At 36.2% G+C, this 27,510-nt stretch overlaps 6 protein-coding genes and 3 pseudogenes across 7 annotated transcripts; 6 read left to right on the plus strand and 3 right to left on the minus strand.

Moving 5' to 3' along the window:
* Nucleotides 1-1,967: 1,967 nt before the first annotated feature.
* Nucleotides 1,968-26,007, plus strand: LOC120217593 (U4/U6.U5 tri-snRNP-associated protein 2-like). Of its 2 annotated transcripts, XM_039214680.1 has the most exons (12): nt 1,968-2,230; nt 2,656-2,981; nt 3,058-3,302; nt 3,586-3,670; nt 3,774-3,959; nt 4,043-4,210; nt 4,290-4,511; nt 4,627-4,795; nt 4,905-5,079; nt 5,159-5,275; nt 16,379-16,385; nt 25,997-26,007. In XM_039214680.1, the coding sequence occupies exons 2-10, from the start codon at nt 2,679-2,681 to the stop codon at nt 5,250-5,252; spliced, it is 1,647 nt and encodes a 548-aa protein (XP_039070611.1). In that variant the 5' UTR covers nt 1,968-2,230; nt 2,656-2,678; the 3' UTR covers nt 5,253-5,275; nt 16,379-16,385; nt 25,997-26,007. The 2 variants fall into 2 exon arrangements, with proteins under 2 accessions (XP_039070611.1, XP_039070610.1); XM_039214679.1 differs by lacking the exons at nt 16,379-16,385; nt 25,997-26,007 and having other exon boundaries at nt 5,159-5,408.
* Nucleotides 5,710-6,468, plus strand: LOC120217341 (annotated as a pseudogene).
* LOC120217342 (acyl-CoA--sterol O-acyltransferase 1-like) lies at nt 7,044-8,459 on the plus strand. Its single transcript, XM_039214486.1, has 2 exons — nt 7,044-7,057; nt 7,293-8,459. The coding sequence occupies exons 1-2, from the start codon at nt 7,044-7,046 to the stop codon at nt 8,347-8,349; spliced, it is 1,071 nt and encodes a 356-aa protein (XP_039070417.1). The 3' UTR covers nt 8,350-8,459.
* Nucleotides 8,481-9,373, plus strand: LOC120217343 (annotated as a pseudogene).
* On the minus strand, nt 9,505-12,231 carry LOC120217344 (annotated as a pseudogene).
* LOC120217592 (transcription initiation factor IIF subunit alpha-like) lies at nt 12,918-17,295 on the plus strand. The gene is made up of 9 exons (XM_039214678.1): nt 12,918-13,200; nt 13,316-13,474; nt 13,899-14,044; nt 14,182-14,552; nt 14,923-15,035; nt 15,684-15,830; nt 16,079-16,297; nt 16,402-16,650; nt 16,975-17,295. Exons 1-9 carry the CDS (start codon nt 13,030-13,032, stop codon nt 17,065-17,067), a joined length of 1,668 nt encoding a protein of 555 aa, XP_039070609.1. The 5' UTR covers nt 12,918-13,029; the 3' UTR covers nt 17,068-17,295.
* LOC120217595 (uclacyanin 1-like) lies at nt 18,676-19,848 on the minus strand. The gene is made up of 2 exons (XM_039214681.1): nt 19,630-19,848; nt 18,676-19,058 (listed from the first exon to the last, which is right to left on the minus strand). The coding sequence occupies exons 1-2, from the start codon at nt 19,811-19,813 to the stop codon at nt 18,691-18,693; spliced, it is 552 nt and encodes a 183-aa protein (XP_039070612.1). The 5' UTR covers nt 19,814-19,848; the 3' UTR covers nt 18,676-18,690.
* Nucleotides 24,227-25,051, plus strand: LOC120217345 (E3 ubiquitin-protein ligase COP1-like). The gene is made up of 5 exons (XM_039214487.1): nt 24,227-24,236; nt 24,352-24,401; nt 24,529-24,708; nt 24,784-24,898; nt 24,980-25,051. The coding sequence occupies exons 1-4, from the start codon at nt 24,227-24,229 to the stop codon at nt 24,844-24,846; spliced, it is 303 nt and encodes a 100-aa protein (XP_039070418.1). The 3' UTR covers nt 24,847-24,898; nt 24,980-25,051.
* A 134-nt stretch (nt 26,008-26,141) lies between the features above and the next one.
* Nucleotides 26,142-26,672, minus strand: LOC120217346. The gene has a single exon (XM_039214488.1). The coding sequence runs from the start codon at nt 26,670-26,672 to the stop codon at nt 26,142-26,144; it is 531 nt and encodes a 176-aa protein (XP_039070419.1).
* Between the last annotated feature and the right edge of the window lie 838 nt (nt 26,673-27,510).

The raw sequence follows: 27,510 nt of genomic DNA on the forward strand, positions 1-27,510 counted from the left end.
AAATTCAATTCCATCACTTTATGTCTCTTAATTAAGTTGATGACAAGTCAAATTTATCTTCCAATCTGAGTAATGAACTCTATTCCAAGATTTCATTTGAAAACTATTAATCTTTAATCTATTCTAACTCCACTATCTTTTGCTTTTAAGATGATTTAAGTTTTTTTTAAGCTTAATTATCATCTAATGATCACAAACAAACCTTGATTTCAACAAGAAATTATATAACAAAAGGACTTACCTTTGCAACCTTGGTTCACGATGGAGAGAAAGAAGATGAAGAGAACTCTAGAACTTTCTTTTCCCTCTTCCCACGTGGTTTCCTTATCTTATAAGGAAAAATAAAAATCTTCCTTGTCAAATGACCATTTTACCCTTTACTTCATTTAATAATTACCAACGATCCCTAAAAATTATTTACAAATAAGTTCCTGCATTTTACAATCTTTTGAAATCATACTCCAAAGTTTTAAAAATTCCATTTTAGTCATTAACCCTGATTTTGGGATATTACAACCCAATTTTTTTCCTGTTAACCGGTGCAGAACAATCTCCACGCTTAGGGGAGGCACGTGCGACGTACTCGGAGCCCCTATAAATCCCAAAAAAAATTCTAAAAATTATTTTATGGCATTTTGAGACACTTACCAAGCTCGGTTCACAATTTTGAACGGTGGAGAGCTCGATTCTGAAACGTTGGAAGCTTTAACTTTCTCACCGCTCCACGCGCTGACAACGACGAAGACACGGAGGACACTGGTGGACTCGGAACAATGCAAGGAACACGATGGTGTGGGAGGTGTCGAAAACGGATGACTGGATCGACGGAAAACTAACGCAAATTGAGTTAAAACCGATGATACTTCCGATTGAAATTAACGACAAACGACGATGATTCACGATGAAAAGTTTGAAGGTTTTTGTTCATCGGTCGACCATGAACACGATGGTGGTTTCGGTTCGTCGAACGGAGGCCGGACAGTGAGTAGATCGGAGATCAAAGTCGTTGACCGGGGAGAGGAAAAATGAGAATTATAATTGTCTCTTAAATAAAAATGGTTAAACTATGAGTTTAGCCACTGAATTTCCTGCACTTTATAAAACTGTCTGCCAACTTTGAAATTTGTCAATTTAATCCTCAATTTTATTCCCAAAATACCAATTAAATCTAATACTTTATAATTTCTTAAATTTTAGCCCTTAAATTGGGGTGTTACAAAACTACTCTTCTAGGAGTAAGGTAGTAATTGAACCAATGCTATGTTAAATGTAACATGTAGGTATAATTATGTATCCAGTCTCTATTCTTTCAGACTTCTTAAATTTAGTCCCCATGTTTGCAGTTCACCGATGATGACAACGAGTGCTACTTGGAGATCAACTACAGTTTTGACACACGTAAAGAATGGCAATGAAATACGAGTTGCAGTTAGACATTGACTCAGTAGGAATGAAGCATGTCTTGACCTTCGTTCTGAGTTGAATCACTACAATGCTAATGTTGTATTATGTTGGTTAAAGCTTTATATAACTGTAATTGGAGTTGAACCAGACATTGAAAAGTTGAAACTTTAATGATGGGTTCGTTCCATAATTGCATGTTTTTGTTTTGCCCTTTCACTTTCACTGTGGAAGATGAAGTTGAGACACAGCATCACCTTTACCTTTCTTTTTTGTTGTCACAATGAACAAGTTTTGCTTTGTTTCTCTTCTTTTTCTTTTCAAATGGTTTCATTTGGATGAAGTTAGAGCATATTATGAGTCGGGTTACACGTCCCAAGTCCAAAAGTTAGTCAGAAATTAAAGAGAATTTAAATAGAAAAAATATTGGACTAGAAAAATTAATTTGAAAAAAAAAATCTATTTAACCCGAATTTAGTTCAAACCGAACTACTTTTATTTATAATTTTAAACAATCTATTTGGATTGAGATTTTAGAGGTGCCCAAAATCCAATCCCTAAACAAACAGATGAAGCACAAATTGAAGCCCAATTTCAAACAGGTCTAAGCTTCTAACACCTTCCGCCTAATCTGTATTTTAGGGTTGTGGATTGGATAATCTAAGGTTCGCTGAACGCCGGATCTTACCGCCTTTGAAGTTCGGTACCCGAAACTAAGTTACTCTTTTCTCCTGTCGTCGTGTCCTTGAATAGTCGCAGACCGGAAACAATTCGCAGTGAATGATTTAACTCGAGCTTTTTTTCCCTTTAAGTAGAAAATCTCTTTCAGGTTCATCGTCGAACTCACTTCTTATAGTTTTTTTTTGTTAAAAAATGAAATTTATAATATGGTATGTTTTCGTTGCTGATATTATTTTGCTTGAGAAACCTTGATACCCATGGTTTAATCTCCTTAACCCATCTCCCCTTTAACGCATTTATTGATTGGACGGTTGAATATCGCTCTCGTTTCAATAAAATACGAATTAGAGAAGAAAAGAGTAAAGGAACTTTCTAATTTCTTTGTTTTGCTGCTATGATCTTTTTGGGGTACTCAATAAGAACCCTAGATAGTTGGCTGCGAGTTTTGCTTTTTTCTTCCTCAGCATCTAAATGAATAGTTTTTTGTATCTTTTATTTTATGTAAACAATTGCTGTTGAAGATTATAGGCGATTTTATTTTAATTGATGTAAGCTACTCTGTTTTAAGAGCAGAAACCGAGAGTGAAGGAGGAAAGATGAAAGCAAAAAGGGAATATAGTGATAGTGTAGACGGGGAACGGGACTTGAAACGACAGAGGGTTGTGGATTCACCATCTTCACCTGCTGAAGGGCCACTTGTTCCTTATAATGATGATGATGATGAAAGGAGGGCATTGAATCCCACTGGCGGTGGAGAAGAAGATGGTAAAAGAGTTGAAAGTGAAGAGGAAGAAGAAGATGATGATGATCCACTTGGGCAAGGATCAATTCTTCGGAGGCCAAATCGCCAGGTTGAAGTGCGTAGAGACTGCCCTTACCTTGATACTGTTAATCGCCAGGTAAATAACTTAATTTTAATTGCTAAAATTTGAATGACTGTAATTTTCCAATTACTTATTGTATTCTGTTTTACAGGTGCTGGATTTTGATTTTGAGAAGTTTTGTTCGGTCTCTTTGTCGAATTTGAATGTTTATGCATGCCTGGTCTGTGGGAAGTATTTCCAAGGAAGAGGGAAGAAATCCCATGCATATACTCATAGTCTAGAAGCTGGGCATCATGTCTACATCAATCTTCGAACAGAGAAGGTGTACTGTCTCCCTGATGGGTATGAAATTAATGACCCATCTTTGGACGATATACGCTATGTTCTAAACCCAAGGTTTGCTCATATTTCACTTGATTGCATTGGGCGTTATATAACTTTTGGATATCTAGCTTGTATGCAGAATGTGCTTGTACTTTTCTGTGGATTATCCAAAAAGTTTCTTTTCCCCCCATTAGAGCTTTTAGCTCAAAAGTTAAATTATTTACATTAACTTTTACTAGTTGATATTTGCAAATTGTTTGCTTTCAGTTTTTCATTTTTCCTATGGTAAAAAAATGTCTAGACTTCAAAGCCCTTACACTTTTTTCCTTGTTTTGGTTGGGCTCCATATTTGCAGGTTTTCGAGAGAACAACTTGAGCAACTTGACAAGAACAAGCAATGGTCTAGGGCACTTGATGGTTCTGATTACCTCCCAGGGATGGTAATAACCTCTCTTCTCAAATTGAAGGGCGCTCATTTATGATAAGTTTTTTAAAAAATTCCATTTTGTGTTAATATGACCTCCTTTTTGTGCTAATCTTCAGGTGGGGCTGAATAATATTCAAAAGACCGATTTTGTCAATGTCACCATTCAATCTTTAATGAGAGTTACCCCCTTAAGAAACTTCTTCCTTATCCCTGAGAATTACAAGCACTCTAGATCTCAACTTGTTCATCGATTTGGGGAACTCACCAGAAAGATTTGGCATGCTCGAAACTTTAAAGGACAGGTTAGATCATACTTTTATGATTGCAAGATTATTGTTCTGGAACACATTGGATTTATGTTTTTCCAAATCTCTTGTTTCAACAGGTGAGCCCTCATGAGTTTCTACAGGCAGTTATGAAAGCCAGTAAAAAACGGTTTCGTATAGGTGTGCAGAGTGAACCAGTTGAATTCATGTCTTGGCTTCTTAACACACTGCATGCAGATCTTAGAAGTTCAAAGAAAAGTAGCAGTATCATCCATAAGTGCTTTCAGGTTCTAATTAAAACCTTGCACTCGTTATTTCATGTTTAGCAGAAGTTTTTGTGCTTATTTTACACATTGATATTAATAGGGGGAACTGGAGGTTGTGAAAGAAACTCAGGGCAAAGCTATCAGTGAGAAGAAAGAAAGTGGTGAGGACCAGAACGGAGCTATAAAGATTATGGATGGTGCAATTGAGAATAATAACAATGTTGCGACTGAAACATACAGAATGTCCTTTCTGATGCTTGGATTGGATTTGCCAGAACCACCACTTTTCAAAGATGTAATGGAGAAAAATATAATACCTCAGGTATTTTTCATGCTTTGTGGGCATTTTCCCCTTCCATTCTGGCATCCGACCGGGGAAGTTATATGTGATGCTTTTAATGCGTCTAAATTAATTTCATTTATGAATATTGTTTTAGGTTCCTTTGTTTAATATACTGAAGAAGTTTGATGGTGAGACAGTAACGACTACTGTTCGTCCTCCAGCAAGGATGAGATATCGAGTCACCAAATTGCCACAATACTTGATACTTCACGTGCGCCGGTTTACTAAGAATAATTTCTTCAGAGAAAAGAACCCAACATTGGGTGAGTTTTTTTTGTTCTTGGATGTGTTAGAGTTAGATCACCCAGTATCTGGTTTGGTTTGGACCAGGTTTTTGTTACTTTATACCACCTTAATGTTTCTCTTTTGCAGTGAACTTTCCTGTGAAAAACCTCGAGTTGAAGGACTACATTCCTCTGCCTGCACCAACCAAAGAGAACCAAAAAATACGTACCAAGTATGATTTAATTGCTAACATCGTTCATGACGGTAAGCCTGATGAAGGGTTCTACAGGATCTTTGTACAGCGGAAATCGGAAGAACTATGGTAACTTTCTTTTTTTTTCTCATTTAGCGACTGAAATTCTACAAAGAGTGAATGATGCATCCAAATCTACATTTCACAGGTATGAGATGCAAGATCTCCATGTTTCTGAAACACTCCCTCAGATGGTCGCATTATCTGAAGCCTATATGCAGATATTCGAACAGCAACAGTAGGATGGGATATTCGATCAACTGATAGCGATGCTGTATAAGGTTACAAATCCCTTTCTATTTTTATATTTTGGTGAGAACTAAGAAATTGCTGATCCCAGTTTTTAATCAAGCTTTAATTATGGTTAAACCCAAGCGTGCAAGGAAATTCGTTTTGCCTAATGTGTGCCACTGCCAACTTTTTTTTTTTATAAGAATAGGGCCGCATTAAAAATCCCCTTCATAACCATCAAGCTCCTAAAACCTCAATGGTCATGGGAAGGAGGAAAAGAGTGCCCGAAGATTTATTACTAAACAAAAAGATACATACAGTTGTGCCACTGCCAACTTTAACACGCTAAAATTTAAATGTTTAATGGGTAGATACTCGGCAAGATTATTATAAATGTTCTCTTAGTCCAATTAAATGAGATTATGAACCATTTTAGTTTGATAAGCAAACATAATCTCAGAGAAAGAGATGATTAACTACATCAACCTTTGGCACTACATCTTCTTTTCTCAATGCTACTGTTACTCCATAGTTAAAACCAAGGTCATCCCTAAAGCAGCTGCAAGGCTTCTTTGTTTTCTACCAGTTGTTTGCCTATTTCTTTACATTCCACTTGAATTTTCCACCGTACATCTCAGATGCATCGTTGCTTTCTTCATCACTTGGCTTGCTAGCTACAAGCTCTTGCTTTTCGCTTTCGGCAAAGGCCCTTTACCTACCTTTCTTGCTATAGCTTGTTTGCCCATCAAAATCCGACAAAACCTGTCTTTAAATGCACGAAATGGCCATCAAACAATCACAAACTATGCAATCATGATTCTACTTTGTCTTGTTGCTTGGCTTATATGACTACAGCGACCATATCCACCTCACAGTCATGTTGGTTCTATATTCTTTTCACGTTTATGTTTTCATGGATATTGTCCTAGCACTGTTGGCAACCATGGCTCGAGCCCTGTTGGGTCTCGAGCTAGAGAAACAGTTCAACGAACCGTACCTTTCCACCTGAATGCAAGATTTATGGGGCAGGAGATGGAACATTATGGCAACGAGCATTCTGCAAGCAACAGTGTATGAACCTGTCCGTAACATGGCTGCCCGTTTCATTGATCGTAGATGGGCTCCACTTCCTCCTGTTTTAGGGACATTTTTCGTTTCGGGCATCTTGCATGAGCTGATTTGGAAGTAGAAGCTGAAGTAAAATAGGAAAGAAATAATTCCTTTTTACATGAGTTTTACTGAAAAGGTAGAACTGACACGTGTACGAAAAGTATTGAAGGGGAACAAATAGGGGGACAGGATTTCTGGTCGTAGGGGATGACAAACTGCAATGGAAATGAGAGGATTGAAAATTTTGTTAAAATAGTAATTGTTTATACTTGGTTTTAGGGTTGAGATAATTAATAAGTTTTAATTAGATATGATTAATATTTATGTATAGGGATTGAAAATGGAGATGGGTAGTTGTAAGTTAAATGTGATGTGAAGTAGTTATTTTTTTATTTTGGACGGAATAATTGTTTTATCACAAATTAAATTAATATATATATTTTTATTAAAATAAACAAAATTTATAATGGAAAAATAATTAAGCCGAAAACTATAACCAAGTCACAATTTTGTGAAGAAATAATTTATTTACATAGGTGAGTTATGACGAATTTTAAATTGGTTAGAATTTTTCCCTTGGCATTTTTTTTCATAGTGTTTCTGAAACACTCCTTCAAATGGTCGCATTTTCTGAAGCCTATATGCAGATATTCGAACAACAGTAAGATGGGATATTCTATCAACTGATATCGATGGATGGCATGCTGTACGCAAATCCCTCTGTGTTTTTGTGGTTTCACTTTCCACTATCGTATGGGATTCAATCAAGCTTTGATTATGGTTAAACCCAAGCGTGCAAGGAAATCCATTTTGCTTAATCTGTGCCACTGCCAACTTTAACACTCCAAAAATTAAATGCTTAACGGGTAAATATGATTGTTATAAATGATCTCTTAATCCTACTAAAAGGGATTATGAACCATTTTAGTTTGTTAATCAAGCATAATAGCAGAGAAAGAGATGAACAACTTCATCAACCTTTGGCTCTACACCATCTTTTCTCTATATTACTGTTACTCCATAGGTAAAACCAAGATCATCCCTAAAGGAACTGCAAGGCTTCTTTGTTTTCTACCAGTTATTTGCCTATTTCTTTACATTCCGCTCGAAATCTTCTCCGTACATCTCGGATTCGTCACTTCTTTCTTCATCACTTGGCTTGCTAGCTTCAAGCTCTTGCTCTTCGCCTTCGGAAAAGGCCCTTTGTCATCCCCGTCTCTCTCTTTACCTATCTTTCTTGTTATTGCTTGTTTGCCAATCAAAATCCGACAAAACCCGCCTTTAAATGCACAAAATGGCCATCAAACGATCACAAACTATGCTGTCAAGATTCTGCTTTTTGCCTTGTTGCTTCGTATATATGACTACAGTGACCATATCCACCTCACAATCATATTGGCTCTATATTCTTTTCACATGTATGTTCTCCTGGAGACAGTCCTAGCACTGGCCGCAACCATGGCTCGAGCCCTGTTGGGTCTCGAGCTAGAGAAACAGTTCAATGAACCGTACCTTTCCACCTCAATGCAAGATTTCTGGGGCAGGAGATGGAACATGATGACAACGAGCATTCTACAAGCAACAGTGTATGAACCTATCCGTAACACGGCTGCACGTTTCATTGATCGTAGATGGGCTCCACTTCCCGCGGTTTTTGGGACTTTTTTCGTGTCGGGCATCTTGCATGAGCTGATTTTTTACTACCTGGCACGTGAACAGCCGACGTGGGAAATCACGTGGTTCTTTCCCGTCCATGGTGCATGGTTGACGGTAGAGGTTGTGCTGAAGAAGGTATTTGGGAAGTGGTTATTGCCAAGGGTGGTTTCTACACCGTTGACGATCGGATTCCTCGTAATAACCGCCTCCTGGCTCTTCTTCCCACCGCTTCTACAGTGCAAGATCAATGAGAGGGCGCTTGAAGAGTATGCGGTTCTAGGTACGTTTCTTAAGAATGTTACTGCATTAACCTTCAGCACTTTCAAGTTTCAAAGATTGTAGTGCGTTTCCTATGAAATAGAATAAACCAAAGCAGTCCCAAAAGAGCTTGTAATGGAAACAACAAAAACATCGTTCCATTCTGTTTAAATCTGATTATTTCTGAACTATATAAACATATACATAGAATATGAATTGCAGATGCAATATTCCACTCAATATATCTTTCCCTACATCTCGGAAGCATCGTTGCTTTCTACATCACTTGACTTTCTAGCTTCAAGTTCTTGTTTTTCGCCTTTGGAAAGGGCCCTTTATCGCCAATCTCCCTCTTTACCTGCCTTTCTTGCTATTGCTTGGTTGTCCATCAAAATCCAACAAAACCCGCCTCTAAATGCACAAAATGGCCAGCAAGCAATCACAAACTATGCAATCAAGATTCTACTTTTTGCCTTGTTGCTTCGTATGTATGCCTACCCCACAATCATGTTGTTCTATATTCTTTTCACATGTATGTTCGGGATATAGTCCTAGCATTGGTGGCACCCATGGCTCGAGCCATGCTGGGTCTCTAGCTGGAGAAACAGTTCAACGAACCGTAACTTTCCACCTCACTGCAAGATGTCTGGGGCAGGAGATGGAACATTATGGCGACGAGTATTCTATTATCGACGGTGTACGGGCCTGCACATGACATGGCTGCATGTATCGTCAGTCGTAAGTGGGCTCCGATTCCCACTGTTTTCAGGACTTTTGTCGTATCGAGCGTGATGAACGAGCTGATTTTCTATTACACGGGACTGATATGGCCGACACAGGAAACCACGTGGTTCTTTCTTTTCCATGGAGTGTGTTTGACACCAGAGATTGCTGTGACAAAGGCGGTTGGGGGAAGTGGCGGTTCCCTAGGGTGGTTTCTGCGCCGGTTGGATTCGTTTTGTTTATGGGCTTCTGGCTCTTCTTCCCACCACTTCTACTGTGCAGTGCTGATGAGAGGACGCTTGAAGAGTACATGGTTCTAAGCAAGTTTGTAAAGAACGTTACTGTTCTTTCCAGGTTCAAAGATTCTAGGGGAAAATTATTGTGAGTTTTCTGAGAAAATTGTTCATTACAATTGGAGTTCGGTAGACGTCGTTTGGTGGTAATATATTATTTCGAATTATATAATGTTGTACAAAGACTATGAATGGCAGATGGTGTATTGAAGATGCATTATTTACACACTTTACAGAAGTATTTTCAAGGGGAAACAAGTAGCTGCTCAAAAACATCAGGTAAGCATGGCAACTAACTAGCAAAGAATCGATTTTCTACACACATATTGCTTGAATGAATGAATCTAAATGTTTCAATTCCTAACCTTCAATCAACTGTTGTCAAGGCTGTTGACTCGAGCATAGGTCATTATTGAGTTTCCGGATGCTCTTCCCGAAAATGCTTTGAAGCCTACATGATTGCTTTAGTATCAGTTTGTAGGTGGATGGATTATCCCATGCTACAAAGGAAAATCTATCACCGTATCCCTCCACTCCTTCGACTAGAAATTGCCAAATTAAGGCCCCTGCCCCGGCTTGTCTCTTCTTTGCCGACTCATAGATTTTATCATACACAGTCTTTAGAAGAATATCCTTGTCAGCTACTCCTTGATTGTTTGCATGCACCAAGGATCCAACTTCTGTGAAGAGAACCGATTTTTTAAGCAACCGATCCCCGTCACTAATATGAGCATCTACCCACTGGGAAAGAAAACGAGCCTTTGCTACCATATCATGATGGGGAATCCTACAACAAAACAAAAGCATCATAAGTCATAAAGTGATCAATGTTGACATTTATAAATAGAATAGAAGATAAAAATGATAAATGAAATAAGCACTTTGGTGGTCTATGACACCATTTTCATCCATCACCGTCAGCTATGCATCTAAGATGTAGAAATAGTTCAAATGCAAGAACCATGCTCTGATCAACTTCTACAGACATGATATTTTTTGTCCACAGGGTTGAAATTTGGTTATAAGGCATAATCATTTTTTCCATTGGCCTAAGTAGACCGAATCAGATAATGGATAGCAATCGTGGCTGGTAACTTAGAAAACATTTTCAGACAATTGTGACATGATATTCATAAGACATTATCATAACATACTGAAAGTAAAATTTAACAACCAGCTATCAGGGTAAGCATGAACTGAAGCAAAGTCAATGTTCTTAATTGCCGAGTTCCGTATAAATTCCGATCCAAGTGAGGCTGCCCATTCCCCAGGATTTACTTCCAGTCCCTTAGTTGTATTGAGGCCATAAAAGCCTTCAAGTCCAACAGTAATGTTTTTGATCCAGACTCTTGACGAAAGCAGCCATCTCAGTAAGCCATGCCTGTATTCCATGGAATATTATTAATAAAGCAGAAATTAGAAAGAAAAAAAAACAGCTGTGAATCACACACAAATATATAAATTTAGAATACGGAAATTCCGGCCTAAGAAAACAATAATAAGAAAGTGCAGAAAATTCTCAAGCTCTATAGATATCAAAATATTTAACATAACAGAAATAGTAACACTACTAATTTTTAGAGATAAGAAAGGACAATGAAGAAGTCTCTAAGTCTGAACTATTCATCAGGTCTTCAGGCCAGAAGATCAGAAACACATGGTAACACAATAACAAAACAGCATGTTCTATTAGTTCACCTGAAGAATGTGAGCAGACGAATTGGATGCACACCGAGGCTCATTCATCAGCTCCCAAGCAAATATTGATGGTTCATCAACATACTTAACACCACTCAAGGAATTCTTTCTTGTAAAATAGCCTGTAAAATGCACATAAAAAATCCACAGTTGATTGGATTGATTGTTGCAGCCAAACAAGAAGCACACATGTTGACTGTCGTGTGTAAAGTCGATAACTTTCTTATCCTCCAATCAAATATTTCAGTTGACCTAACGTAGTGGACATTCATAGAACAATTCTTGCAGGTCACTTTCTTTCCAAGTGCTTCCACTGCTGACAGTGTTCATACCATTATCTTCTTACTTGACCTATCGGATAGAAAGTTATAAATGCCAAGGACTCAACCTTAGTTTCACCTAAGGCTAATTTCTTCTAAAGAACAGATTCCATGACTCGATCTCAATTAACATCAAGCTACCCTTCAATTCACTACGGTGCATTTATCTTATAAGAGCTTTGAAGAATATAGCCAAGGGCCGTGGTAAAGTACCTTGACATAAGCCTTGTAGTAATCTTTAATTATTGGGTCTGAAAAAAATGAATCGGTTGAAGAAGAAACATTACTTCCAGCTTCTTGTGCCCATCTCACATACTGAGCTTTCCCACCAAAGTTATTTAAATTATTCACCAAACTCAGTATCAACCTAATCCCATGTTTCCTTGCTTCAACAATCACATAATCCAATCCCTATCACAATTCAATGCAATATAACAAAAATTAAACAAAATAAACAAAAGGGTATTCTATAAATAAGCTAACGGGATTATAAACTCACCCGAAAGACTCTTTCGTTAAAGACACCGGGAGATATCTGCAAGGCATTAGGCCCATGGCAGTCGTTGAAAGCCCAAGTTCTGCAAACAGTCAACCCCATTTCCGCCCCTCTCTTGAGCATCTTCGACACCCTCGACCTCGACGGACCAGCCCACACGCTCTCCTGCATTAGCCAATAAGAGTTCCAGCCGTTGACGTAGAGCGTTGACTGGTTCTCTGCGGAGGCGCCATCGTTGACGATGATGAAATGGGTGCAGTTTGCAGATACAAAACCCATCTGGGATTGCCATAGAATTGGGAAAGTGATGGGATTATCGCCAAGTTGAAGTAGAGAAAGATTGAAAGTAAAAGTATGCCCAGTAGAGGGTAAAGCTTCTTGTCTCTCCATTGTGCTTCCATTTTTGCTCTGCCGATGGTCGCAAATCGTAGGTAGCTTGTCGGTAATTGTGGCTCGTTATAGTTCCAATTTGCCTTTTTAAATTTAAATCTCTTTATTTCATAATAGGAAAAGTACACAACTAATCTTCGATTACGAGGTATTATTCTATTAAGTTTTTTATTATTAAAAATTATTATAAAATATTCATACTATTAAAAATTATAAAATATCATAAGATTATTTATATGTTTTAAATTTATTATTTATTATTAAAAAATTAACCACAATTTAATTTATACATTAACATATTGACTATAATATAATAAGATCTGATATTAAAATCTTAAACGACTATCATATGTTCAATCAATTTCAAATTATTATAATCTTTTAAATAAAAATATTAAATATAAAATATATAAATAATTATACGATCATTTAATAATTTTTAATAATTTAATAACTCAATAATACTATTTCTCATAATGAGAGACAGTTTATATACGTTACCTTTAGGCCCGTTTGGTTCAAGAAACACGTGTACGCTACGATTATCGTTACGTAAACGGACACGTGTAAGCTGCGATTATTGTTAAGTAAAAGGACACGTGTACGCTGCGATTATCGTTAGGAAAACGCAACAAGATTTTTCCCTTTATATCTCCCAAAATCAAATTTTTTCCTGCTTCGCTTCATCGATTGAAATTTCAATCTCTTAAATCTCTCAAAAGATTTCAATTACAACCAGCGGAAGAGCAGCGCGTGTAATCTCGTTGTTGTTCAAATTTTGCTTTTGCAACATTCGCTTAAAACCCTAGAGCTCTATTGGAGGCGAAGGAAGGAGGGAACGAAGATGTCTTTTGATCTGATGCTGAAGCCAACATGCAGCGGCTGCGGATCTTCCCAAGATTTGTACGGCAGTAACTGCAAGCACATGACCCTTTGCGTCTCTTGTGGCAAAACCATGGCCGAGAACCAAGGCAAATGCTTCGAATGTGGCGCCATTGTCACCCGCTTGATTCGAGTTCGTTTTCCAATCTTCACGTCTTTTTACTCTATTGATGTTCCGATAATGGTTTTATAGTGTATGGGTTAATTCTTAAACGTAATTTTTTGGATTTATGTTGATTGGATTTTAGGAATACAACGTTAGAGCAAGTCCTAGCACCGACAAGACCTACTTTATTGGTAGGTTTATGACTGGGTTGCCCAATTTTTCAAAGAAGAAAAATGCTGAGAACAGATGGTCTATGCAAAAGGATGGGTTACAAGGACGCCAACTTAGCGATGCTATGCGGGTATTAGATTTATCCTTTTTCAGCTGTTGCTTGCATGCTCTTTAGCTTTCACTTTTAAACGGGATAACTAAATTATATAGTGCCTGCATACTCCAATTCTTTAAAAACACAAAAAGGTTGAGAACATTGGTGAGTGTGTGTTTAAAGAAAATTTTATGGAATTCTTTTTGGACTTAAGAGGTAGACCCGTAATATTTTTAATGTTGGCATGCAATATAATTGCTGTAAAAATAGGAGCAAAATGTAGACTGAAGCATTGTTTAGCTGTGTTCACAACCAAAATTGATAATTACAAAGAATATAGCAAGTAAAATTTTCATATTCTAAGGAGGGAAGTTTTTCCTTTTGCTTGGATTGGTTCAATGGTGGCCATATTTACTTTGATGCTGACCATCATTATTTTTGTTGGCTCGTATTTTTTTAGGAGAAATATAAGAACAAGCCTTGGTTATTGGAGGATGAAACAGGTCAGGCTCAGTATCAAGGTCAGCGTGAAGGTTCACAGTCTGCAACTTATTACCTGCTTATGATGCAAGGAAAGGAATTTGTAGCTATTCCAGCTGGTTCTTGGTACGGGTGACTTATATTATTATTTGTTTTTACTGCTCATCACTGTTTCCTCCACTCAATGCACTTTGCAGTAAAAATATCGGTATATTTGAATATTTTTAGATGCCTTTTCTGAAAATTCTGGTACTCTTTGACAGGTACAATTTTAACAAGGTTGCACAATATAAACAACTTACACTGGAAGAAGCGGAAGAAAAAATGAAGAACAGGAGGAAGACGGCAGATGGATATGAGAGATGGATGATGAAAGCTGCAAATAATGGTGCTGCTGCATTTGGTGAAGTGGAGAAGATTGATGAAAAAGAGAGTACTGCTGCTGGGGGGAAGGGACGTAAAAAGTCAGCTGGTGAGGAGGAGGAAGGCCATGTATCAGATAGAGGAGAAGAAGATGAAGAAGAGGAAGTAGCCAGGAAGAATAGGCTTGGACTCAACAAAAAAAGTGGTGATGATGATGAAGAAGGTCCAAGGGGAGGTGATCTTGATATGGATGATGACGATATTGAGAAGGGTGAGCTTTTATAATGCTCGCGTTTTAATTGGTCTGTTATTAATGAAATTAACATAGAATTAGTATAAAATACCTATTGAGATAAGGGGTGACACCTATTTCTATATCTTTGGGATGTGGCTTTCCCTCAAATGCATATTTGTACTGTCAGGTTTGAGGCTTTGCTGTATGTACTTTATGGATGGGATTCATCTGAACATATTTTCTTCCCAAAATATAATTTCAATAACATAGCTACCTGAAGGCATATGCTAATACTTTTCTTGATATTGCGCACATGCATGCACATAAACACACATCTAACACTGAAGGTCTCTAGATTGTCCCTTTTTACTAGAATTTGTGGTTCATTAACATGCATTTTGTTTAGGTGACGATTGGGAGCATGAAGAAATATTCACTGATGATGATGAAGCTGTTGGTAATGATCCGGAGGAAAGGGATTTGGCTCCTGAAGTTCCTGCTCCTCCGGAAATCAAGGAGGTATTTTTGTCACGTTTATCAAACTTGCAAGCTTAGACTAGCATTGCGTTCTTAGGATCTTGTTTGTCTCATATAAAAGTAGTTTTAAACCTCATAAGTTCACCAAGATAATAAACTTAACTTCAGACCTTAGCAACTTTTTAGTTTGTACTGGATGGGACATCGTTCAACCTAAATTTTTATTTTTATTTTTCTCTATTCAAAGACTGATGCATAGATCTTTTTCATAACGGTGGGTTAACAGGAATGCGGTATTTTAATAATCAGAAGTAATTGTGAGACCATCTTATAGAAACCTAAAAGAAGCTCCCTCATTTTGCAGAAGAATGCAAAAAAGATAAATATAAATTTCCAGTTTCTAGAAATTGTATAATATACATTTTATTACATTTTTTTTAGGTTTTAGAGTTTGCTTACCTTTGGTGATAGACTGATCTTACTTTCACTGAGTTTTCTGCAAATAAGAATCATTTGGATTGTTTAGTATGTATCCAGAGCAAAGTTCTGCTACTATCTGGTTGCATTTGTCTTCCCACTAAAACAATTTCTTCTATTGATGGGGGTGGTATTTTATCATTTATCAAACAACGCCATGACTAGAATTTGACCTCCTTTGAACTGGGTAAACGTTTGTCTGTTTTCTTGCAGGACGAAGATGAGGAGGATGAAGAGCAGGAAGGAGGAGGACTGAGTAAGTCTGGGAAAGAGTTGAAGAAGCTATTAGGCAAAGCTAGTGGGCGTAATGAATCAGATGCAGAAGATGACGACGACGACGACGACGACGACGACGATGATGTAAGCTTCTAGGATACCTAATAAGCTTATTGTAATACATTTCTACCTAACAAAGCTAACACGATTTATTGATCTTGCCTTTATTTTATATCATCGTTCTGCTTGATCATTTTCTGTAGTTATCATGCATGTGTGATCTCCTCTTTGGTAAGACAGAATTAACTAGTTTCCGCTTGACTTTTCATGAATCTTCTGTGCTGTCTATTCCAATTATGCTTATGCCGATAATTTTTAATTTTCTTTTTCAGGTGGAAGATGATATGAATTTTAATCCTGTACCAGCTCCTAAACAGAAGGATGCACCTAAAGAAGAACCTGCTAACAACAGTCCAGTGAAACCAGCACCTGCAGCTTCTGCTCGGGGAACCCCAGCTTCATCTAAGTCATCGAAGGGAAAGAGAAAAGCCAGTGGTGACGATACAAAAGGATCTAATGGGATCCCTGTGAAGAAGGTTAAATCAGAACATGTATGTTACCAAAGCTCCTAATCTTGCCTCTTTGCACACGTAGATATTTTTAAGAAGAATTATGTTTTAATTGTCAGCTTATTATGTACTTTTTTGAGGAGCAGGACTCGAAAGCATCTGTGAAAGAGGAAAATACAACTGCTTCCAAAGGAAGCGTTCCTTCCAAAGGTACATCATCTTCTGCAAAATCTGGATCAACATCAGCTGCAGGTGGATCATCTTCGAAAGCAGGTTCAGCATCAGCTGCTGGACCTGTAACTGAAGAAGAAATCAGAGCCGTGTTACTACAAAAGGCACCTGTAACAACATCCGATCTTGTGGCTAAATTTAAAGCTAGGCTAAAAACTCCAGAGGTATACTTCTATAATCCTTTTGCCCTTCCTGTTTTGTTTGTTTTAATATCATTTGCTGTGTTTCCTGATCTATTGTCACCTGATCTTTTAGCTCTACTTATTATAGGTATCAGAAATGTGTATAGTTACTTTAGTTATTATGTTTTTATGGATCCATATTCTCTGAAGAACGAAACAGTTTTAGCATCGTAGAAATGGGTCCTGCATAACCAAGAAGGCAAGATAGACCCATTGGATAAACAGATCAATCTAGAAAACACCTCGAGATATATGTAATTTGTTTTACGCATTCGTTACTTGAGTAGATAAATCTCTTCGATGCAGGACAAGAAGGCTTTTGCAGACATTCTGCGGCGAATTTCTAAGATACAAAAGACGAATGGACCTAATAACTACGTTGTGTTGAGAGAAAAGTAATTATTCAATCACAATGTTTAAAAGTTGTACTTTAATAAAATTTTCTTATGCTTTGTTCTTCAACTAAGAGGGAAAAACGTATCTTCCTCTTCCTGGAAATGGATTTTGCAAGTGGCAAAGATAGCCAGAAACAAGAGGTGATAAAGAAGAGTATCTGGTCCATCATCATTGTAAGCAAAGCTTCTTTCTATATGAAATTTAAGACGGTACCTGGAGACATTGTATACCTACATGGATTTTCCTGGAGTTTTCCAGTTTCGAACGCCAAAACATTCTCACGTAGGCGTAGGTGCCCTTACCATTATGTCGGAGTCTACACTCTATCCTTTTATTTTAAATATTCACAATAGATTTTTAATGATTTCTGACATATTTAATTATATTTTCATGAATATATATCTATATAATAATAATAAAATTAAGAATCTATATATAACAAAGTAAAAAAGGACTTCTTTTGAGCATTTCTTATTGCGTTTTGTAACATGGTAATTATCTTTTCTCAATTAGGAGAGATTGCTGAGTGGACTAAAGCGTTTGATTGTCAATCCGTTGTGCGAGATATTCGTACCGAGGGTTCGAATCCCTTTCTTTCCGTTTCGGTTTTTACAGTCGAATAGATTAAATTCTCATACCATTTCTAAAAGAGAAAATAACTTCAATGATTAAAAATCTCAGATAATATACGATTTTAATTTTTTTTTTTTGAATTTACGAAAATGACTAACAAAATTGCAATGCGATCTCTAATTCGTATTGCGATCTCCACTATCGTAAATTCGCGTTGCGATAGTTGAAAATCGCGTTGCGATTTTTCATTTCGCGTTGCGACAGTCTACAGTTGTCGTTGCGATTTTCTAAATTCGTTGCGAAAATTCGTTGTGATAGTTAAAAAAAAAGATTTTGTTTCTTAAGAATTTTCTCTAAAAAGATAGTATCCGCGCGGACATGTCGAAGACACGTATTACCACGACCCGAGACGAGACGGACGGCGGCGGCGGCGCGCGAGAGTCCCCCTTGTTCAACTATCGCAACGCGAATTTACGATAGTAGAGATCGCAATGCGAATTAGAGATCGCATTGCGATTTTGTTGGTCATTTTTGCAAATCCAAAAAAAATTGGTCAAAATCGTATATTAACTAGGATTTTTGGTCACTGAGGTTATTTTTTCTTTCTAAAATTGAAGCAAGGAACTCTTGTTTTTTTTATTTTTATTCTTCTCGTCCAGGATTACATCTCGGATCATTAGATAGAAATCCGAAGATGAAGAGAGAAACAAAGAATATTAATAATAATGTTTGTGAACATATTTGATTATATTTTCACAATAGTCTTTAACAACGGTAGATAAATAAAAAAAAAATCTTTAGTTTTCTTGTTTTCAATTCGAGCTATAGTATTAAATTGAACCAAAAAAACTAAGGTATTAATTTGATGTAAAATAAAAAGTTTTTATAATGTCATTTTTCAAAATCTAAAGTCAAAATGATATGAATACTCAAAAACTATTCGAACTCTAAAATTTAAATTTATTACTATTATGAAGTCGACTTTATGCTTACAAAGCTGAAGGCAAACATTACCCACAAAAAAAAAACGATGAAAACAGCCAAAACTCATAACTAAATAGCTATACAAGTGCCGAGCCATAGCCCAATGAATAACAACATGAAGTTCCCATAAAGCTGCTTCGATCCAGAAGGGGTTGTCGGCGCGACGGCGTCGGCCAAAACGGAGTTCTCTGACGCCACCATTTTGGGTATTTCTGTGTCGGGGTTCCCTAAAGGCATCACCTCCACGTGTAGCTTTAGACCCCTTTTGCAGCTCTCAGGCTTGCTGCTAACGAAGTACCGAATCCCTTCCTCAACCAATTCGATGCTCTCTAAGCCGTCCGAATACATCCTTATGGGGTTCTGCACATCGCACGACTCGTATTCATCCTCGCTCTTCAGCTCCACGATGCTCTCCTGTGCTGCAGAGTAGGCGAACCCTGTACAAACATTTATAATAGGGTAAACTACTGAAATTGTCACTCATGTTTGAATAAATTTGTATTTTTCCAAATGATGTTTCAAAATTAACGATTTTATTATTAATATTATTGATTTATTATAAATGATTTTAACAATTTTTACTGTGGGTGGCAGAAAATTAACATGACACGTTAACCACTGACCTGACACACTTTAGCCAAGAAACAACCATTCTAATCGATCTTTCTCTTCTTTCTCCGCTCTTCGTCCATAATTCTTTTTACTCTTCTTTATAACAAACGAAGAGTGCTTAAGGGGAGGCTAATTCACAAAACACTCCAAATTTATGGTTAAAATTCTAAAGTAGTTCCAAACTTCAAAATATTTTAATTTAATCCTAAGTATCAATATTGATTACACATGTAGACTAAATGAATATGATACAGTCCTCAAGTATCCATCCATCAACCCATCTACTAGCTCCGAACGTTAAATGTTAACATGAATATGATATAAATTCTTCGAAACTTGTAGACTAAATTTTTAACACATTTATACGTATCACATACATAACATATATCAACTTACAGATTTTGTCTCCGACCCTGAAGCTTCGACCGGAGGACCAAGTAGCGATGTCGGAGGAAGGGTCCCACCCACGGTCATCTCCGACCACGTGCTGATGCGGTTGTGCTCCGATCCGTTTCAGTCCAAGGCCGGGTGCCATTATAACCATCACCATCACCACCTTCAGTACTATCATATTAACCATTGTCACTCAACAGGGAAAAGCAAAGGGGTTCTCTGTTCCTTAAAAAAAGATGGTTTCTTTGATAGAGAAAAAGAGATGGTGAACTGTTGGTCTAAGCAAGAAAGGAAGGTTCCCGCAGGAGACACAGGAATGGTAGTTGTGGACCAACAACAAATCTGAATCTCTCCAGGGACCAAATATATAAAAAAATGGATCAATATTGTAGTTTTATCAATATCTTAACTAACTACCATTCTTCCCCGATAAATTTGCCTTTTGACTACGGATAAAGAAATTGAATTTGTGACCGTTGGTAAAGCTGAATACCCGTTGTACAAAATTCATTCATTTTCGTCTCGTATATCCTTCACTGAATATTGTTTATACATTCTTTACGTTTGGTATTTCAGCTTAGGGCTTCATTATAGATTGAAGTGGAACTTAAATGCCACTATGCTTAGATGCTTCATAGGTACATTTGGTCCATAGTTTACCGAGTTAACTGAATGAGTGTACCATGGTGCCAACATAAATAAGGTCTCAAATTCCAGTTATATGTGCACCTTCTGCAGCGATCTCATATCTTTCAAGTCTCCCCTTCCAAAGCACACAAAGATGAGTATCTTTGGTCGGTTTCAAGAAGTTGAATGCTGGTTAATCAGCATTGCATTTGTGACATATAGCCTCGTTAAGAGTCATAGCCTTTACCACACTACTGTATAGAAAATAGTCATTACTGAGTATAATGCAAGTTCAGTTCAATATTTCATTTCATTTATCAAGGTTTCAGTTACATATGGTGGTGGTGCAGAGGGCTTAAATATCGCCGTTTCTAAGAAAACCAAGGAAAAAGACGACGTTCTTCTCTAGTGGAAGGTCGGACCGGGAAACCTTGTACCTAAAAATTTAGAGGCAAGACTTTTCCAGAACAAGTTTGAAGAGGAAGAGTCCATGTATGCAACTGTAAGCTCTATTATTTACATTTATGACTTACTGATTCTGCTTACTTGACTTAGTTTTTGTGTTTTTGAATGAAATGGTATATATGAGTCTGATATTTCTAGTTAGAGTTTCAGAGTAAATGTATGGCCTATAGCTGATTGAGGTGGATAAATCTCGAAAGAAATTTCTCCTGGATTCTGAAATTATGAAAGACATAATCAGGAACGACTGACAAGGATCGAATATGAAAACCTTGTGTTTATTCGGAAATTATTGTGGTAATCTGTTGGTTTTTCCCAATGATGTTTGTAGACACTAAATTTTTACCCGAGCAGCCCCCTCCATCCAGTAGCCCCTCCACGCATCATTTCCAGCAGCTTCCAGCACTGGGTGATCCAACGCCCTGCTGACACGCTGAAGCCTCCAGAAACCAGCTGCCTTGTCCACGTTGCTATAGTTCGGTGACTCACCGAGTGCCATTCCTTTAACTGGTCCGAAGAAAACACTGACGAGGCCTATAAACGGCCATCTCATGCAGAGAAGAAAAGGGGAGGAAGCAACCAACGGACACGGGGAAACAGAGCAAGCAAGAATAAGCACCAAACAATACAAATAAGAGAAAAAATAAGAGAAAAAAAAAGAGAGACGAAGATAAACTTACTCTGTTCATCGGAACCCCCCACAAACCACCGGAGAACCAAACCGTCGAAGGGAACAATTCTAGATCTACGACGTTTGGTAAGTTTTTAGGCCAAAATAACCTTAGATCGGGCTTTAGGGTAATTGGAGCTTTGATTTGGGGTAAATTGTAAATTTTCGGCCACCGTTGGCGGTGGCAGGCGATGGTGGCAGGCGCTAGAGCGCGGCTGCCGATCGGTTCTCTCTCTCAGTTTTAGAGAGAGGCGAGAGAGAATGTTTAATTCTCTCTTTTAGAGAGAGAGAAAGAAGGAAGAAATGAGAAATATTTGCCCAAGAGGGCCGGTTATAGGGTTAATATACCCTAATCAAAACGACGCCATTTTGATGAAGGGTATATGCGTAATTTAGCGGATCGTCCAATTATGTCCGCAGTGTTTATAGTTTGTAATCTTTACGATTTAGTCACTGAAATCAATTTTAATAAGTTTTAATTCGGTCTTCTAATTTTATTAATTTATAATTTAGCCCATGCCAATATTTATATATTTTAGGATAAATAATATGTTTAGTCCTTGTAATTTTGTTACTTAATATTTTAATCCCGAACAACATGTTTTAATTTATTTTAATTTAATGTACTAATTTAATATAATTTTATTTTAGTCACCAAATTAATAAATGGGTAAAATAATATGTTTAATCCCTGTAATTTTAAATAATTAATTATGAATTAGGTATTTAATTTTATTAGATTATAATTTAGTCACTAATTTTAAATATTTTCATTTATTATAAAGTTTTATTGCTTTTAAATATATAGTTCTAATTTTATTATTGTTTATTTATGTCTTAATTTTACATTTTTATATATTTAAATATTATTGTTATTATTATTATATAGCCATATAAATATATATAATAATAAATAATACTTATTTACTTACTTTTACTTTATATATATATTAAATCCTAATTTAATTTTACATAAATTACTTTTTAAAAAATCATATTTTAATATTTATTTATTTTTCAATATTAAGAAAGGACAGTCTTAAAGCAACTGGATGTCTATTTTTTGATATTTTTAGATAAATAAATATTTTATCTTACTTTTATAAATTATATATATTTTAATTATCTTTAGATAAATATTTTATTATTATTTATTTATTTTTTAAATATTAAGAAATGAGCTGTCTTAAAGCACCTAGAAGTCATTTTCTGATATTTCTAAATAAATATCTTATTTAAAAATATAGATATTAATATATTATATTAATAAGTTTGAAATAACAAGATTATGAATTAAATATATTTTTGAATTTTTAAATTTTCAATAATAGAGACAATTTATAATTAATAAGTACCAATTTTGGGCATTGTGGGGGTGCTAATCCTTCTCCAAACGTAATCGACCACGAATCATTTTTTATTATTAAAAAAAACGAATTTTTTGTTAAAACGCAGACCAGTTTATCTTTTAACTGATGTTTTCTTAAAAACTCTTTTAAAAGATAATTTTTATGTATTCGGCCTACCTGACCCAAAAGGCCGATGGCGACTCCCAAAACATTTTAAAACCATTTATTAACATCACTTTTCCTACCAAATAAAAAATTAGTACCTGAACGAAAACCGGTTACGACAATGTTAAGAGGAGAGTTGGGTAGAGCAAACAAGCACAAATTCATAGCATGACTGCATGAGCATAGTTTAGCCAAATTAAGCTTTGCCTCTGAATTTTTGGGTTTATATTCTTAAAAGGTCTCTTTTTTTAAATTAGACAAGTCAGTCCCTCTCATAGTTCGATTATGTCCAGATATTACTGCCATTGATTTAGAAGAAAAAAAAAAGCATGATGTTGGCTACAGTTAATGCATGATATCATGTTGCTTTCATATGTCATCCGCTGAGCTTCATTGTTTATGAATCTTGTACCGTGGTCCCCACGGATATTCTTGTATCATATGGCTAATTAATTTAGTTGTAACTGGTACTTTTCTTATTAATTAATTAAGATTCGGTCCTACTCTAAATCAAAAAAGAACTTTGAACTTTCAGACCTTTAGCTTAGGGTATCTCTTAAGTAGGGTGCTTATTGAGCAAGTCAATTGTGAGTATAGTAGTGTTTGACATGTGCTCATTAAAATATTTTTTTTACTTTACTCAATTCGCTGTTCGTTAAACTCGTTAAAATTTTGCTCGACTCGTGCTCGCTAATCAAAATAACAATGTTGTCCTTGTGTAGACACGTCGCTATCTATCCTAGTTTTTATTTCGCAATCGGATGGCACGACACCTAAATATTCTAAGGACGGAGAACTCATCAAGCAACTTCAATGGTTAAAGAGAGTGTTATTATTCTTTGAGGTTTTGGGTTCGAGCAGTTCCGTCTACAAGTGTGAGTGCATTGTCGAAGATTAAGAATGATTTTGAACATATACTATTCTTGTAATCACTCCATGCTAATTTTTTTTTAAAAAAAGTATTGTTAGGATGGGAAAAGTTGAAGTATCACAATGCCAACGTTACTTGCATCCATGCAAATGTGGTAGAAATCAAGACATATAACACTTAAAGAGGAAGTTCAAAATCGCTTACTAATCAAAGGATAATCTATACTTCGGATCAGTATGCCTCGACGTTCTGGGTCGACGGCGGTTGAAGCTATATAGAATATGTTGTCTTTGTGAAGATCCATGAGTATATTTTAGTGTATATAATAAATTTTAACCTGTGTACATCAAGTATATATGGAATTATAGATTTTCGCGAGGATTATTATGTCAATACCGTTCAAAATTCGAGATGACATTGTTTGATTTATTAAACAGATTATCAAATATAATACAAATGATTCCAAGTACTGATATTGAGCAACTGAAAAAACGAAAAGCAATTCGAATTCCAAACCTATCATCACTCACTTTCACTTACCAAAATAAACTAACATATCTGCATCAAAGGGTTAAATTGAGCAAACATTTGTTCTGTCAAGTACAATCCTGGATCCAGCGTTCATGTGGCGGTATGCCTTGGTTAAATAAATTCAACTTTTTTTATTGTTTTCCATTAACAAACATACTTGCATAAATTTCAGAAGATCATGAACAAAGAAGGGTTTATTTAAGTTTGAGGTTTTTGAATTCTTGCAGGTCGGTTCCGCCGATCATCACATTCACTATTATGACTTGAGAAATATCAGCCAACCCCTGTATGTATTTGGTGGACACAAGAAAGCTGTTTCATATGTGAAATTTTTGTCCAACAATGAATTGGCTTCTGCATCTACTGACAGCACTCTGCGCTTATGGGATGTAAAAGAAAATTTGCCTGTAAGTTTACCATATAAGTTACACGGCATGCGACTTTGTAGTTACCATCTGACCGAGTGTTCTATATTGTGTCAGTTGCGCACGTTTAAAGGTCACATGCACCAACGAGAAGAATTTCGTGGGTCTTACGGTAAATAACGAGTACATTGGCTGCGGCAGCGAAACGAATGATGTATTTGTTTATCACAAGGTCTGTTAATAAAACATATGGGAGAATATAGTGTTTTGGCATCAAACCAATTTATAATCCAAGTTATATTTACTCTTGCAGGTTATATCTAACCCTGCAGCTTGGCATCGATTTGGTTCCGAAGTGGCTGATGCCGATGAGGATGTTGGATCTGACTTCATCAGCTAACGCGGTATGTTGGAAGAGCGATAGGCCGACGCTGCTGACGGCAAAAAGTCGAGGAACGATTAAAGTTCTTGTACTTGTAGCCTGAAGGGTAACTTCCATAATATGGAAATTGATACATTGCATCTTTCCCTGTGTGTTGTGAAACTAGCTTGAACGTGTGATAGAGGGAAAATGGGTTGATAGGTTCATTGTGGATTATTAATGATTATTGTTATTGTTATTATTATTTATAGCTTGAAGAAGTAGCTCGAATCAAATGTCCGAATCTTACATCAATTAATTATTATAGTTTATATTTAAGATTTATAATTATTACCCCTGGCAAAAAAAAATTAAGATTTGAATTTAAATTCTCATTTTATGAATACAATATATTTTATCATTATACACTCTTATTAGTATCTCAATCAATTGTTTTCAATACTATAAATATGCTTTAGGCATATCATCTAATACAAGAACAAATATATGTTTTTATATATTAAATTTTATCACCCGTGTATGAAAATAATATATATTAACATTATTAGTTTAATATTAATTATTATGAGTGTGTTTGAACAATACAACGTAATTATATAGAAATATAATAATTCAAAGTTTTAACTATTTAATATATATAATATAATTATATTCTAATTCTTTTTATCATAATTATTTGTATAAATTATAACCATTCAGTTATACAAAATATTAACATTTTCACTTAAAAATCAACATTAATAAAATAATTCCTCAAAAAATAAGCAGGAAATTACTGTATATTTTTTAAGAACTAAACATTATTCAAATAATAGAGAATAGGAAGATAATTCCAAATATTCCTATAACAAAAATAATTTGGTCAAATCGTATGAAAAATATTCCTATAACATATGTCTTTTGAAATGATCAGCTAATAGTAAAAACTAAATTCACAAATTCGTGGACCTGTTATGAAGTTTAACCAATTAATTCCCTTTCTTTCTCCAATATCTTATGATCTCGAAGCACCTTCGTCATCATGATGTTCAGTATTGATCAGACATTAGCATCATCATCATAATCATCAAGAATAGAGGAGGACCAATGATGATCAGAAAATGTCAAGAATCTCGAGGATCGAACGGTTGCAGAGGGGACAAGACCCTCGATTCCACCACAATTCCCTCGAACAAACCCTGTAAAAAGTGTGTCCACATGGGATAAACGCTACACCTTTCTTCCTCCCCATGCACACGCAGCATGTCGAATCACTCCCTATTTCCACGCTCCTCCCTTTCTCCTTCTCTTTCTCCTCCTCCTCTGCCTCCTCCAACAGCCTCATCAACGACACCCTCAGTGGCGTCCCCGGCGATCCTTGCGGTTCATGCGATGCCCGGAAATGTCGCTCCGCTGCTAAAGCCGCCGCTAGGTTCATGCCCGACGAAACCAGAGCCGGGTTGACGCAACCTGGATCCGGATTACGAACTTGTTCTTCCGTTTCAAGTTCATCTTCGTCTCTGAGGTTCATGGTCGTTGACCCGAATCCCCAGTTGGACCCACAACAACACCCCATGACTTTGAATCCCAGCCGTTCTTTGAAACTCCTCCTCCTCCTCTCCTTATCTACACCGAGTTGACTCATTTTCTTATTAACAAGGATATTGCAAATGCAAAGAAAACCCAGAAAACAATTAGCTAGAAAAATGCTGTGAAGATGGTAAAAGAATGGGGGAATCAATCATCCATGGAAGTCCCCACGAGCAATGAAGAGAGAGAATCTCTCACCTCTTGCGGCAAAAAACAAGTGTTTATTTTGCAGTTTTTGGAGCCTAATAAATAGTCAGCTCCTCTGAGTCAGAAAAAGGCTTTCCTTTTCAAGTTGCCACAAGAAGGAACAAGTACAAAATAGAAGAAGAAGATGATGAAACATACAAACAAATAAAGGGTGTAAATGAGGACTATATATGCATAAACATGATTACTTAGTTTAATTTCGTCATTAAAGCTAAAGCCTTAAAAGGCTCCAACTTAAATAGCTTGCGTTGTGCAAAAAGTTAAGATTGCAGAAGCAAGTGATCCAACCTTTTGAATTATAAGAATTTTTATATTAATTTAAACCAATATAGTTATTTAACATATTGATGTATGTCAAACTCTCTCTAAATTTTTTAACCTCGCTTGCTCGCTTCCCTTTTTCATCTTCATGTGGCATTAATCTAAGGGTTGATTGTCAGCAGATGATTTTTTTTTACTTTTTCTGTATATTTTAGTTTTTAATAAGTCTATTAGATGACATGCATTTCTTTATTTTTGTAGCATATATTTTTTTGTCTCTCAATATGTTTTCAAATTTTTTATCCATCGTTTGAGGGTTGTTTTTATTTAAAATTTTTAAGTTAAACTTGATATCGTCTTAATTGATTAAGATGGTGTTTTATTTATTATTATATTGATATTCTCTGTTTGGGATCGTTATATTA

Source organism: Hibiscus syriacus, unplaced genomic scaffold, assembly GCF_006381635.1.
Source record: "Hibiscus syriacus cultivar Baekdansim isolate YM2019G1 unplaced genomic scaffold, ASM638163v2 tig00110187_pilon, whole genome shotgun sequence".
Lineage (NCBI taxonomy): Eukaryota > Viridiplantae > Streptophyta > Magnoliopsida > Malvales > Malvaceae > Hibiscus > Hibiscus syriacus.

Bases quoted from the DNA above. Each gene is read 5' to 3' on its own strand.
- LOC120217593 (XM_039214680.1), top strand. From the start codon at position 2,679: ATGAAAGCAAAAAGGGAATATAGTGATAGTGTAGACGGGGAACGGGAC. The intron at 3,671-3,773 runs GTAATAACCTCT...GCTAATCTTCAG, and splicing joins CTGATTACCTCCCAGGGATG to GTGGGGCTGAATAATATTCA. The intron at 4,512-4,626 runs GTATTTTTCATG...ATATTGTTTTAG, and splicing joins AGAAAAATATAATACCTCAG to GTTCCTTTGTTTAATATACT.
- LOC120217592 (XM_039214678.1), top strand. From the start codon at position 13,030: ATGTCTTTTGATCTGATGCTGAAGCCAACATGCAGCGGCTGCGGATCT. The intron at 14,553-14,922 runs GTGAGCTTTTAT...CATTTTGTTTAG, and splicing joins TGATGACGATATTGAGAAGG to GTGACGATTGGGAGCATGAA. The intron at 15,036-15,683 runs GTATTTTTGTCA...GTTTTCTTGCAG, and splicing joins CTCCTCCGGAAATCAAGGAG to GACGAAGATGAGGAGGATGA.
- LOC120217595 (XM_039214681.1), bottom strand. From the start codon at position 19,813: ATGGTTAATATGATAGTACTGAAGGTGGTGATGGTGATGGTTATAATG. The intron at 19,059-19,629 runs GTAAGTTGATAT...ATGTTTGTACAG, and splicing joins CAGGGTCGGAGACAAAATCT to GGTTCGCCTACTCTGCAGCA.
- LOC120217345 (XM_039214487.1), top strand. The intron at 24,402-24,528 runs GTATGCCTTGGT...GAATTCTTGCAG, and splicing joins GATCCAGCGTTCATGTGGCG to GTCGGTTCCGCCGATCATCA. The intron at 24,709-24,783 runs GTAAGTTTACCA...ATATTGTGTCAG, and splicing joins ATGTAAAAGAAAATTTGCCT to TTGCGCACGTTTAAAGGTCA.
- LOC120217346 (XM_039214488.1), bottom strand. From the start codon at position 26,672: ATGAGTCAACTCGGTGTAGATAAGGAGAGGAGGAGGAGGAGTTTCAAA.